This window comes from Passer montanus, unplaced genomic scaffold (genome assembly GCF_014805655.1).
Source record: "Passer montanus isolate IOZ18808 unplaced genomic scaffold, ASM1480565v1 scaffold18, whole genome shotgun sequence".
NCBI classification, from domain to species: domain Eukaryota; kingdom Metazoa; phylum Chordata; class Aves; order Passeriformes; family Passeridae; genus Passer; species Passer montanus.
The window spans coordinates 13,288,512-13,302,499 of NW_024365381.1; the positions used below are offsets into that span (position 1 = coordinate 13,288,512).

Consider the following 13,988-nt stretch of genomic DNA (forward strand, 5'->3'; position numbering starts at 1 on the left):
GTAGCTAACAACAAACCAATAACGCATTATTGGTACTCACAGAACACCTCAACTTAAAAAATATTTTCAATGTACACGGGAATTAAACTACCTCCCTGAAGGATGTGATTCAGATTATTTTGCTTTTAACAACAAAGAGCAAGACAGTAGCCAATATCTAAAGCCAGACAAGACAGATGCTCCTCTAAAGAGATATGAACTTGCAGCACTGATGGACATAAGTCCCTGAATATTCTTATGGCACTTTTAAGGCCTGAACTGTGTTTTTCCTCTCACTTGAAAAGCAGCATTTCCAGGGCACTTCTAAGACAAGGGGCAAGGAAAATCACTGCTGTGTTTCCAAGCCATGAGTGCAAGGCCAAACTTCTAAAAGGGCTGAAATTAAAATACTGAGGCAAATGTTTCAGATTGAAACCTTCAGGAATATGAACACATCACAGCAGAAATTCACATCAAGATGGCAGTAATGTCCCAAGACAGGGCATTAAATGAATTTACACAGCCAACACAGAAAATACATACTTGGTATACAAATCCTGTTATTTACTATTTCTGGGTAAACAGAAATATATCCATTACATATTCTGAAATATATCCTTTAGCATTTATGTCATGATTTGAGGCAGCCTAACTGCAGTCTAGAGACTGCTCATTCCTCTCATCAGGTTGCCTCAGTTAGGTGCCCATCTGGTGTAAAGATTCATATGGGAATATCCTAGTACTTTGATACTGAGACAATGCAGATGGATAAAACTTGTCACCAAAAGCTAGTGTTACTGCTAAAACAGCAAAGTTAACAGAGTTGAGGGACAAGGAAAGAGCACCACTACAGAATACTGGAATATAACTATACAAGTTTCACAAAGCTTAGCATGTTTAATCAGAGCCACTGTGAGTAAAAAACCTGTCAAATGTAATTTCATTTCAATTAGCTGTGCTAAACTTATGGCACAGCTGGGAAACGTTTAAGCATAGTAGATTTTAGCTGCCTATTGAATTCCCAAGTGGATTTAGCCCTGAAGGTAAGGAGATCAAAGCAGAAGTATTTTAATACATGATTCATCCACCTTGATATTCCCAACATCCAAACACTGCCAGAATCAGAAAGCCTCATGAAGTGAATATAGCTTTAATTGATACAAAATATACTAGAGGGTCAGATTAAAGAATGCAGAATGTGAGAATGTCTGAGAGCATAGAAAAAGGGGGAGAAGACTCACATAATGAGGAAATGAGAATCAGCATTTCCATTAATTGTGTGAAGGTCTTAGCAGTAAGAATTTCACACCAATAGAAGTTTTCATGTACATTGAGAAGCATGAAAGCACCAGCAGCCAAATTATTGAGACTTAGGACTGAAGTCCGGAGAGTATTAACAAATGCTCAGCAAGCCCAGGGCAGTCAAGCATAGCTTTGGGCAAACAAGTTACCAGAACAACATCTCTGCAGCCAAATGGAGAAGAAATAGATAACAGTTGCTTTCAGATGGAGAATCCAGTTTAAGTGCCAGCTGCTTAAGCACATGAGTGCAGCAGCAGATCATGTGAAAGAATAGGAAGCAATCCTAGAATGAACTTCCAAACTACATATGATAAGAGGATGAACTGGAGCTCAAACTGAACTGGTCCAAGCAGGCCACCACCATGACAGGACAGGAACAGGATTTACATTGAGACCCATGAGCCCCAAAGAGCCCAAAGTAAAGCCCACACACCCAATTTGGTTCAGATGATTCTGCTGTGCCTGAGGCAGAGGTGCAGCCCTCAGACAACAATTTTGTGCAGCCTTTGGATTCCTGAAAAATTGCCAGTGCAGCCTAAGGCTGAGCAAAGTTTGGGCTCCCCTGAGACAGTCCAGCTACAGGCCATGGTCATGCTAAAGGAATACCATGATCTACAGAACCAAATGTTAGTGCCACAAAAAATCTACCTACCTGGTTGGGCCCCATCAAGTGCACCCTGGTCTGGAGGAACAGAAAAAAAGTTATAGCAAGCCAAGCTTTGCATCCTTTCCCAGAAAGTAATCATGAGGGTAAAGTCTGAGAGCCTAGCCAGATTGCCACTGGGATGCATTTAGCTGCTGTCCTGTTGCAGGATTCAACCTCCTTCCATTTCATCTTTCCCCCATGCTCCTCTGCAAAAAGCAGCCTCATCTAACAATTAGAGGCAATAACAGCAATCTTTGATTACCAAATCTCCTTTTTGAATTTGCAACCAACTCTGTATAAGCAAATTTCTTGCCCTTACTGTTACACTTCCTCTGCCACCAAAATGGTAACTGCTGTACTGCCACTTTTAAAAGGGTTAATTGCAATTAATTCTGAAGTTCTCTGAACAACTTCAGAAGTGTACAGAGAATGGCATCATACCATATGAATAACACATCCCACACCCATTACTTTTTTCATGATTAGTAGATTCTGAGTAAAAAAACAGAACTGTCAATTCGAATTTTAAAAAGGTTCCTATAGTTTATGAAGGCATTGCACTATCACACCCAGCCCCTTTCCATCACTCTCACAGCTATATTCTCCACAGACCCACAGGAGCCTTTGCAGAACAGAGCTCTAGGAAGAAATTCTCCATTCTCTTAGCCTCCCTTATAAACTTAAAATTCTAGATACTCTCCCTTCCCTTGACCTTGCATATCAAAATATGGTGCACAAGCTGGGCTTGCTTTGGATGGACTCAATTCTATAGAAGAAATTCTTATTTTTTTATCATACAAAATATTCTTAAACAAACAAAAAAGTTAAAAGCTGGAAACTACATCCAAAAGCAGCAGAAATGCAGGCAAGTCTCTACTAATGGAGCCAGTAACAATGTATCATGCCTGAAGGGAAAAGGACCCTTGTTACCCTTTGCTAATGGGCCTTTACTGAGTCCATTAGCCACCAAAGACACCCTGCAACACAAGTTTTGTCTGCCACTTCTACCTTTGCCTGCTTAGAGAAACAAGAGCTGCTGGTGCTCCAAGATAGATTTTACCTCCCCATGTCAATCACCAACACCTACAACAAATCATCAGCACCAGTTACAGCTTTGGCACCTGCAGTCATGTTTGTTAGGTAGGTTTGGTACCAGATTCACCAATGAAAATAGATTTACTGCTGGAATTGCTTCACAAAAGAAAGTACACTCAGTTCTCCACCTTGTTTTCCCAATTCAGTTACAGGTCTTACATATATTGGCATCATAGCTTTTCTGCAAGGACAGCCTCACAGATTGACAATTAATGGTGTGAGGCAGCAGATTCCCCACACAGACGAGCAGAAACATGCTTTGAGCTCCAACAAAGTGTTGAAATCACAGGGCAGGGATTACATAGCTGGAGTATATAGTGACAGCCACTTTCCTGACCACTGATACACCTTCTACCCTCCATGGCAGTGAGAAATTCATATGGCAATATATGTTAGGCTCCTGTTTTCTTATCCCAAAAGAAAGCAAGGTAGTTACTGGGTAAAATGGGAATGCTGATGAACCTCATAGCCATAGTTTTGCATATTGACCATAAAGAAGAGACCAGTATTTCAGACTGGGCAGCAGAACGCGGAAGGAACACCTTGCCAGAGCTGACAAGAGTTTTGCTCTTCCCACACAGCCAGAGGTTTCCAGTATGAATTGCCATCTCCAGAAACCTCCTTTAGACTATTATTAACTACCTGCCTTAGTTTTGCAATTCAGCCTGAGCTAAATTCAAGGCCAAGACTATGTCACGTCTAGAAGATGGAAGCAGCACCTTTGCCATGTAAGAAGTGGCAGGAGAACACAGAAATTCTCAACATAACAGAAACTTGGGATAGTTCCTTAACAGCCCTCAACCAGGAGCTTGTGTTTCCTCCAAATGCTATGTGACGTAAGCAAGGAAAAAACCACACTGCAGAAGTGGACTGTGCAATGAAATCAAGCCTCCTCTCTTTCAGTTTCAGGCCACGTGTAAAGAAGAATTTCACTGCTACAGTGCTCACTAAAAGAGGCACTCAGAGTCAAGAACAAAAACAGAGACCTCTCCAGGGCCTGTGCAAAACACTCCATAAACACACACTTTAAGGCAGGTCTGAAAGGACCAGCAGAACACCAACATCTTCCTTCAGAAAAGCATCGAGTCCCAGAACCAAAAGAATGTTTCCTTAAACTAAAATACTGTGATTCCTAACAATAACTCCAGTTCTGAAAACTCCCTCAGGACTGTGGCCCGGATGCCTTTTGCTGTCATCTTTGTGTAACACACCACCACATGGGATAGCAGTGGCATGCCTGCTCCTTTCCCATGGACAGCCTCTTCCCACAAGATCCTAGTCCCCAGAAGAGACAGGAGCATAGGGCACAAAGGAGAGTCTCCATGAAACTGCTGCACTATTTTTAAGTGGAAAAACAAACTCCAAAAGCTTATTTTCCTAACAAATTCTGCAAAATGTTTTTCAGTACTTTCCTCTCTTAGGTCAGATAGACTGAATTTTCAAATCCAGCGTGCCTTGGACTGAATTAAGGTCAGCTAGAAAAAGAGTGTGCTAACTTTTTGCCATCAAAACTGGGCTTTCATTAAGTTATCAACACCATGCACACATCCAGCAAGAAGCAATTACTTTTCTGACCACACAGGATAACACTGGGATCATGGAGTTCAGCCTGAGGATGGGAACGAGCCTTCTGCTTTTGTCTTAAAATAGCATCATCATCCCAGAACATATTTCAGGGCAGGCAGGAACAGAGTTAGCCACAAGCTTTCTGCTCTGAGCTGCAGAACAGGGAAGGACATGGGACAGAAAGCTAATGAATCAATAGAGTGGATAAAACTATCCTTGATCTGCTGCCATTTGCTAATATTTACAAGAGATGTAGGGTAATTTTGTTTCAGGCTCAGCATAGCCAGTTCATTGCACCTGGAGCTGCTGACAAACGCAATTTGTCAGCAGAGCCACATCTGAACAGTTTCATATTAATTCTCCAGTGACATTTTTATTCTCCAGGCTACCTCTAATAGGATTTTTCCAGACTTTCCCAGATTGTTGGCCTCCAACAACAATCCAGAGAAGACTACCCTCTCAGATACTCTGAACAGTTAAAATTCTCAACTACTGACCACAAAAAAATTTAACAGCTTGCCCAGAACCAAGATTACAAGTGAGACCTCTTTGATCAACTTCCTAAATTCTCCTTTCAGGAGATGAGAAACCAGCAAGTCTCAAACCTACATGGTAGCAAATCCTCTGTCTGGATCTGTGCTCCAAGCTCTCCCAGTGCCAAGGAAGGCATCACACCACAGGCCATGTGTGGGACCATCACATGCTTTCAGACACATCAGCTACCCGTGAAAACTGGCCAGCAAGAGCTAAGAACAGAAGCTTCTCTGAGCTGTTTCCGCACTACACAGAGACACTGCAGGCACACAGAGCTCACTAGGAATACAAATTTAAACCACAACAGGGAAGAGTTCAGAATGCAGGCACGGCTCTCAGTCAGCCACCATCCCACCCCGGAATCCTGGCAGGAAGCTGGCTAATTCTTCATTAGCTACCCTAGACCGTGTCAAATGGCCAAATGGCTACGTTCCAACAGCCACTGACACACACGTCCATTGGAGTGATACTCCATTCAGAGAGCTTGTCAAAGAAAAAGTCATGTTACCTTGGAACAGAAATCCCTCAGAAAGAGTGCTGTTTATCTCAGGAGGCAGCAAAGTACATCCTTGGTATGGGCTGACATTCCAGCCTTATCAATGTCTCTGATCTAAACTGTGCTAAGCACTCTGTCTGAAGCTTAGCCTGAAGTGAACAGCTGTTATCATTTAACTCACCCTTTCCCAGAGTCCTCAAACACCAGTTACCTGTGCCATTCACATTCCAAATATTCTGACTATTACCACTGAAATGGTGGAGTCCACACATCTGTCCCTTTCCAGTTTCAGCAGCAGAGACCAGGGTGCAGACCTCTATAAACCCCAGTCCTGAAACTCCAGCCTCATGGAAAAGAAGCTTAGCAACACACTTGTAAATGAAAACACTTCTGGCAAATCTATAAGGCGTAACAGAACAAATGTCAAACACCTGGCCTGTCAAACTGAGCAGGAAAATAATGAACAATGTTTTGAGTCTTCCATTATAATTTTGTTCCAGAAAAGATGGAACATGAGAGATCAGGAAAAAGAAAGCTCATTTGAGAAAACTGCACAGAAAAGAATATCAAGACAACTCTTACCCAAGTAAGTGCCTGAGACTCTTTCCATTGTGGTCAAACTCTGCTGTAGAACAACAACCCTGAATCAGGAATCAGGAGGACTCCAGCTTGTGCCTCTGCTTCCTTGACAATTCACATGTGGGGCAGGGACCAAGGTACAGAGAGATGGCAGTAGGAGGGGTAGGAGGTGGCTATAGTCAAGCAGGAAGTATGAATCAAGTCACAACAAGTTGTAGAAGTGCTTCTTTTTAAAAAAAAAAACAAGGAACACAAGACAAACTGGCCTTACCCTTCACTCAGGCTCACCAAAGCAACCTAAAAAATAGCTCCAAAATTCTTTCTCATGGAGGTCCCAGCAGTATATCACCAAGGGTTAGCATAAATAAAATAATATGGACTAGAAAACACAAAGAAAATCCAAATGCTTGTGACCCTGAATGAACAGGTCTTTCCTCGCAGTGGAACACAGGCCTATTCCCCCTATTTCAGATTTCTGTACAGGATGGCAAGCTCTGGTCATTCAGGTATGAGTGATGCCACCTACTGTGGATTACTCAGTCGGCTGAGGACCTTGCAGCTGTATTGCTTAACTTCATAATTTCTGCAGCATTATCAAGCAAAAACCACTTTTGTGCTCGGGATGTAGTAAAGAGCCGTATCTAAAACAATTAAGCAAAAGCAACTGAGTCCTGACAATAATATAATCAAGTCAGCAAGAGCCAAGAAATAACCCAAGTTTAGCTGAAGTCAGCGGATAATTACACATATCACAAACATTCAAGAAGTTTGGTGATCTTTCTGTGCCACCTGTCATTGCCACTTGGGCTTGGCAAACAGCAGATGTCCCCAGAGCCCTATTAGAAAAGTCCTTCCTCAGCCCAGTTGCAAAGACATCAAAGGAGAAAACAGGAAGGTTCCTACCTGCTACTTCCACAATGTGGTGCCTGGCGATATCATAGTAGGGATCATCCCACTGCAGGTGAGTGACAGGCTCAGGGGAGCCTTTGGAGTCATCTGAACAAAGCACAAGAAACAAGTAATCAGAAGAAGGGATCTGGAGGACATTGGCAAGTACAGAAAGATAGAGATATAAGAAAAAATGGCACTTCTACATGGGAGGGACTGATGTATGCAACTATACACCTTGAAAATCCACTTTTGAAATTCTGAGAGGACAAGAGCAGCAATTCAGAAGAGTCCTCTCAGTCCTATGAGATCCATATGCGTCCCTCAGAATGTACACTCTCTCAAACAAATGCTCAGATATGTCACAAATATTCACAAAGACAAAACCCAAGGACACTATCATGGCTTTTTAGGAAAGGAGAATCTTAACATAGTCCCTTGATGGATGGTCATACTATATATCCTTGAGCTAATTTTCCTGACCGCTCTGTTCCTAGTTCACAGCACAGGATTTCAGAGCAACACTCAGATCTCCAGCCCCACCTCCCAGATGGAAGTTTGAGACCATTCCAGTCCAGAAGGCCAAACTCTCCTGCAAGAGACCATAATGAAGCATACTCAAAGATTTACAGCACATCTATTCTGTTGGTACCAAAATGCAGTCAAGCACAGGACTGAGAAGAGATTATTTACAGCAGCTGGCTCTGCACTTTTAATGCTGTTCAATACTGAGGCTGATTCACTTGGGTGTGTACAAGTTTAATGTGTCTATAAAGCTTTTAAATGGAGCTGGGGCTCTCTGTATATGTAGATATGACCACAATGCTGCAAGACAAACAACTGCTTTTTGGCCAAAACCCAGATCCCAAACAAGCAGGATACTTACCTGATTTGGGAAAAGCGGGGACTTCATCTGATGGCCAGTTCTTATCATCTATGGAGGTCAGTTTGAGCTGGCTGAGGGACTGGTTGGTATCATCCAAGTTCAGGTCATCCTGAAGCTCCGAGAGTGGGTCTGTAGCCATGGTCTCCAAATACCGCAGTTTGTTTCGCTGTGTCTACAACACAGACTGCAGAGATTGTTAGGTGAGACACAGAGATCACAAATCTACCTCCCTACAGACACTTCCTCCTCTCACTGATTTGCCCCCAATACTCCCTTATCCTTACTTATAAAGAGATTGTGTCCCCTCCCCCTTAATACAAGCAGAAACTCCTCCTCCTCCTCCTTGCCAGAGGCTCAACATGTCAGATTCTTTCATGCCAATTACTATCAAAAGCCATCAAGAGGTCTACCAACCCTCTCAAGGAGTCTGCTTGACCACAGCTCTGGGCAGAATAGTCCTTACTTATACAGAGATTGTGTCCCCTCCCCCTTAATACAAGCAGAAACTCCTCCTCCTTGCCAGAGGCTCAACATGTCAGATTCTTTCATGCCAATTACTATCAAAAGCCATCAAGAGCTGTACCAACCCTCTCAAGGGGTCTCTGCTTGACCACAGCTCTGGGCAGAATAGTTTTTCTCTCCTGAAACAGAAGCAGCACCAGGACTCGGCAGAAGGCGACAGGCTGCACCAGCCCCTGCCTGATACACTCCCTGTAGGGCTCCGAGCTCCCCCTCCCTCCGCACGGCTGGCACAAAGCCCGGCTCTTTCCACAGTTGGCCCAGTGCTGGAAGCTTTCCCAAGAATCACCCCCCCTTCCCCCCACAATGGAGAACCAGAGCTCTCAACAACACTGAAGTGGGTGCTTCAGTGTGCTTCGATCTGAACAGAGAAGTGAGCAGCTCCTTAAAACAGGAATTTTTTAGGCGGAGCCATTAAAACAGGGAGAACAATGCACACACAATCATCATCTCCTTTCAGCATCACCCAGTAAATCCTATCTTCTACACAATAGCTAGCAGCAAGGAATCACCTCTTTCATTTAAAGCCATACTGCCTGAATGAGTATTTTTCACCAAGCATGTAATAAGCACACCAAAGAATTAAGAGGGTCCAAGAAACAGACAGCTCAGTGCATTTCTGTTGTTTGCAAATATTTCTCATTTTCATCTGAAGCAGAAGATACATTAAAGCTGGGACTGAGCTAGCACAGCATACAGGACCTCCAAAGAGTACCAACTCTTAGGGACAATCCTTGGGAAGCAGCTGTTATCCTCTGAATTCAGTCTCCTGGAAGTAAGCAAGGAAACATTAAAAAGGACAACTGTGTAGATCTGGCCTGCTCACACAGACCACGTGGACAGTAATTCAGAGGTCAGCAGGCAGCAAGCCAAGAGGAACTGTAAAAAATCAAGTGACACCTTGCATCAGCAAGTCTCAATAGCATTGTTTCACAGTGATGCTTATTTTGCTTTATGAGGAGAGCAAAGGGTTCAAAGATGATCTGAGGAGGCACAACACCTTAGTGTGAAAAGTATATTCACAGTAAAGCTATTTCCTGTAGCAGAACGGAGAGGGAGCAACAATGTTTTGCATCTTCCATCCCTAGAGCTTGAATGTGTATATTCATCCAGAGAAAACAATGAAACAGTTACTCAGACTGAGCACAGAGGACAAAACCTGTGAGAGATTGAGCTCTGGAAAGTGTCACGTCCATGCTCAGGCCTATACTTGCCACCAAGCCTGGGGATGCATTTTGAGAGCACAGGAAAATGGACATTCAGTGGTGCTCTTCTCCCTCTGGAACATTCCAAGTGTAGTATTTACCTCCTGTCCTCCCTTATCTGCTATTCACCAGTTCACAACCAGTTTTCACCTCTCTGGGGCTCCCAAAGGACTGGAAGCTATTGTTTATAAATGCAATGATTCCCAAAATATGAAAGATCATGACATAGACAGAGAGCAGGTCATCAAGACAGCACATCAGATACACAGTCCCACCACTGCAGCCATGCAAAGATCCAAGCAAAATTATTTTCCCTTCCCTCTGGTCAGGGCTGCCAGAGCTGCCTGACCTCCTCTGATCTCGACAGGGTAAGGAGCAAGAAACCAGGTTCCCTAGCACTGTGAGCTCATGCTGGAGCCACGCAGCAGTGGAGCCAAGGGACCAGGACTCCCCACCCCTAGCAGCTGATCTGATTTCTATGGTAACAGCAGGCACTGACTCCTATGACTCAGCGAGCTTAAAGCATTTCCCACAGGAGCTCAGCAGCCCCAAAAGCCAGTGCTCCATGCTGAGGAAGCATCCATGCCTCCCCAGGATAGCCTCTCAGCATTCACAGCTCTCAGGGACTTCCCAGCCCTAGTGGGAACAGAGGACCCACATTTGACTGCTGCCATCCACTGAGACGCCTTTCACGGGAGATTCTTGGGGACGCCCAGTAGCAACCACTTCCCCAAAGCCAAGTCCTGAAAACTTGGGGACCAAATCCAAATCCCCCCACAGAGCAGTGATGGTACTGCCACAGGGCCAGCAAGTCACCAAGTGTCCCTACACTTGTCCCTACACTCACCACTTGGCTTCACAGTCAGCTTGCAGCACTTGTCCAGAGACAGTACTGGGAGATTTCCCCTGAGGCATAAAATTAATCTTAGTGTGGCACCATGTGGAAGAAGGAAGTTGTTAGCAGGATCCACACTGCAAAAAGTGTGAGATAGAGCCCAGTGGATAGTGGTCTGACCTCCTCCCTTGGGAAAACAGACAAACCTCTCCAGATACCTTCACACAGTTTTCACAGCCAGCTCCATTCCCTGGCCGTAGGTTACTGCTCCATGGTTTTAATGGAAGCAGGATCCAGAGCAGACCTCTTAGATTGCAGGTCCTTCTTGTGAACCATACTGTAGTACCCAGAGATCCACAGAAGGTTTTGCAATTTTTCTCCAGCCCTTTCCCAACATACAAAAGGCAAAAGCACAGGATTCTCACATCAGATAACCATAGAGCAGTTTAGGACATGCAGTCCTCTGAATGCTTGGGAGCTAGCAGGCTCCGAGGAGAAAACTGGAGTTAGCACGTCAGACACAAACTGAGGATCTTCATATAAGGATACACATTTCACTTTCCAATAGTGCAGCTGCATGAGATGCTTCCCTGTGTAGTAAAAAATGATCCCTAAGGATCTGTCATTAAACAGAAAATCCATATCTACCATGGTGATATAGTTGTTAAAATGAGTAAAGTGTTTGTTAAAAACATTTCCTGTTTTTTAACAATAAAGGACAATTTCAACAGATTTAATTCAGTTTTAAAACTGCATCTGTTTTACATAAATGTCATAATAAGATGCAGGTGGTACACTCCATATAGCAAATAATAAGAAAAACTACACATCTAGATTTTGAAAAACAAAAATTCTGGCCAAAAATTTAAAACTTAAAGAATAACACATGGCAGCAGAAGCATTTACTTACTGTCAGGCTCTAAAGAGCCAACTGTTACCTTTTTTCTGAGTATTTAAGTATGTTTTCTGCAAATGCACTACACCTGAACACTTGCTGTGTAATAAAAATTAACTTTCCTAGATAAGAGAGACATATGATGGAGAACAGCACACTCCACTAAAGGAGAGAACTCAGACCATTAAAATACAATTTTCACACAAATTCTGGAATTCTGAAGGTGCTTATATAAGATCCAGAATTTACCCAGGGAAGACCATTCACATCATATGCAGGAAATCCTGGTAGCTGCTGTTCATGAAAACTATTTTTTTTCTGCAATTTCAGTTTCACTACTTTTCTATCACTTATTTCTAAGCTACACCTGCTTGGTAGTTTCCTTTTCCTGTTTCTCTTCCAGACATACTATTAGTTCAGAAGTGAATTACACTTCAAAATATGTCCATGCATATATTACCACACCCTGGAGCTGTTCATACAATAGAGAATTACACAAGCAAAGTGGCCTCTTCTTCCATGCAAGACAAACAAGCAATGGTCAGATGCAACACAGTCCTGGTTCCGGGATTATTTTTATGACTCTGCTGCCATCCACACCTCCTCCCAGTTTCAGCCTATTTGCACAGATGTCTCTTTTTCTGTACACATCAATCAAGGCCCTGCACTTTGCTAGTGTTAAAAACAAGCAGGTTGAAAGAAAAGGGAGCAGTTACTCAGCAGCAGACCTTCAGGGTACTCACGTGCATGAATGAGGTCCAGAACCAAGACTCACCCACAAAGCCCACCCCTTGCCTCCCTCACATCAAGACTGATAATGCCACCAAGAGCATCACTACCCTGGTACTATCCTGAAAGAATGTACAGGTCGAGGGCCAGACCTTGTCCTGGCTCACCATGACAAGTAAACTCAGGACAGACACACTACTGCTCAGGGAAGCCCTTCGGCCCGTCATTATTCCAACAGCTTTTTAATTGAGCAGCCTTCCTTCCCCACTCATCTCAATCCGTTTGCTGAAGGCTACCTCCGTGCCCGCTGGAAATCCACTCCAGCGAGCAGTCAGCTTCCTCCTACTGGTTCTCTGCAGGGTCTGAGGGCAAAGGTGCTGAACTCTCCAAGCGTCCTCTCCGGAGCTGCTGCACAAAGCACAGAAGCTGCTCTCGGTGCCGTGCAGGACCCACGCAGGACTCACACGTGAGGGAGGCAGCGGGGCACACACAGCCCTGCAGCCCTCCTCCTCCACCACACAGCTGTTCTCTCCCGTTCCCTTCGACTCATCTCCTGGGAGATCCCCGAGCGAACCTCAAGATTGCTTCCGAGACTCACGAACTCACTATTTACACTGTTACAACAAAGGTTCCCGAGTATACGCCAATTGCCTGAAGGCAGGACAAGCAGCAGCCCCCGCTGCTGGGCACCGGGATTAATGGCAGCCCGCGCCAGCCCCGCCGCAGCCGCCGAGCTCGGGAGCGGCCAGCAGCAGGCCCGGTGGCGCCGCTCCGGCGGTGCCCGCGCCGCCTGCCCCGACCAGCGGGGACCGGGACACGGCGGGCTGCCGGCCCGGCTCTCCCCGCCCGGCTGCCCGCGGCGCTTCACCAGCCGCGCTCTTCCCGCCAGGCGCGCCCCGCGCACGAACCGAGCCGCTCCCTCACACAGGGCGAGCCCGGCAACACCGGGCGGAGCGCTCGGGGCCCCGGGCCCAGCCCCGGCCCGCTCAGCCCCGGCCCTAGCCCAGCCGCCGGGCCGCTCCCCCGCCCCAGCAGCACCAGGACAGGCCGCCGGCCCCGCTGCTGCAGGCAGAGCCCGGCCGGAGCCCAGTGGACTGCCGGCCGCCGTCCGGGCGCGCCCGCCGCTCCCTCGCGGCGTTCCGCCGGCACGGAGCGCCCGAGGCCGAGGGGGCGGCTGCGGAGGCGCGGGGGACCCGAGCCAGCCCCCCGCAGAGCCCTGGTAGGTGCGTGCCGAGGCCCAGAGGGGGTGGGATGAGCGGCCCGGCCTTCCCGAGAGTCGGGTGTGCGCCCTGCAACCCTGCGGGACGGCGGTCCCGACCGTGCATCGCTTTTAGGAGCTGCCAGCCGAGAAGGGAGCGTGTCGCCCTGTTTTATGCCAGTGATGGCAATACGTCCTAGAAATACTAGTGAAACAATAGGAATGCTGCACAGGTACTGTCTGTGGTGAGGAAACAGAGATTCGTTCTTCTTCCCCAGTTTAAAAAGGAAAAAGATCATAAAAGTAATGGTTCTCATGGCAGAGCCCCAGGATTACCGCATAGCAGAGTATCCATCTCCAGCCTTCACCTTCCTCATATCCAGCAGCAATCATGTCACATAACAGCCAGCCTTAATTCACCCGTCATGCCTTTTGTGTTCGTGCAGGGGATCCTGAAGTCTCCAGTAGCTGATGAAACCACAGTCCTCAATGACCCTGTTAGCAGGCTGTCCACCAAATATTTCCACAGGCTGCGAGAAGCTTCCAAACATGAGCCATGACAAGCCGGAGTGCTGGGGACTGAGAATCAGCATGTCGAGCCCCTCTCAACCATTAAGACCAGTGGCAGGTGCAAAG

At 45.9% G+C, this 13,988-nt stretch overlaps 1 protein-coding gene across 3 annotated transcripts in view; it reads right to left on the reverse strand.

Annotated features, from left to right (window-relative positions):
* Window positions 1-12,584, reverse strand: part of ARHGAP1 (Rho GTPase activating protein 1) — a 29,468-nt gene extending 16,884 nt beyond the window's left edge. The window contains exons 1-4 of one of the 3 annotated variants that reach the window (XM_039704978.1): window positions 12,451-12,584; window positions 7,972-8,155; window positions 7,101-7,193; window positions 1,934-1,963 (exon numbers count right to left, since the gene is read on the reverse strand). In XM_039704978.1, coding sequence (XP_039560912.1) covers window positions 1,934-1,963; window positions 7,101-7,193; window positions 7,972-8,110 — 262 coding nt within the window. In that variant the 5' untranslated portion in view covers window positions 8,111-8,155; window positions 12,451-12,584. Of the gene's footprint in view, window positions 1-1,933; window positions 1,964-7,100; window positions 7,194-7,971; window positions 8,221-8,558; window positions 9,928-12,450 lie in introns of those variants that run through there. The other 2 variants (XM_039704979.1, XM_039704980.1) reach the window with 2 other exon arrangements.
* Window positions 12,585-13,988: the final 1,404 nt, after the last annotated feature.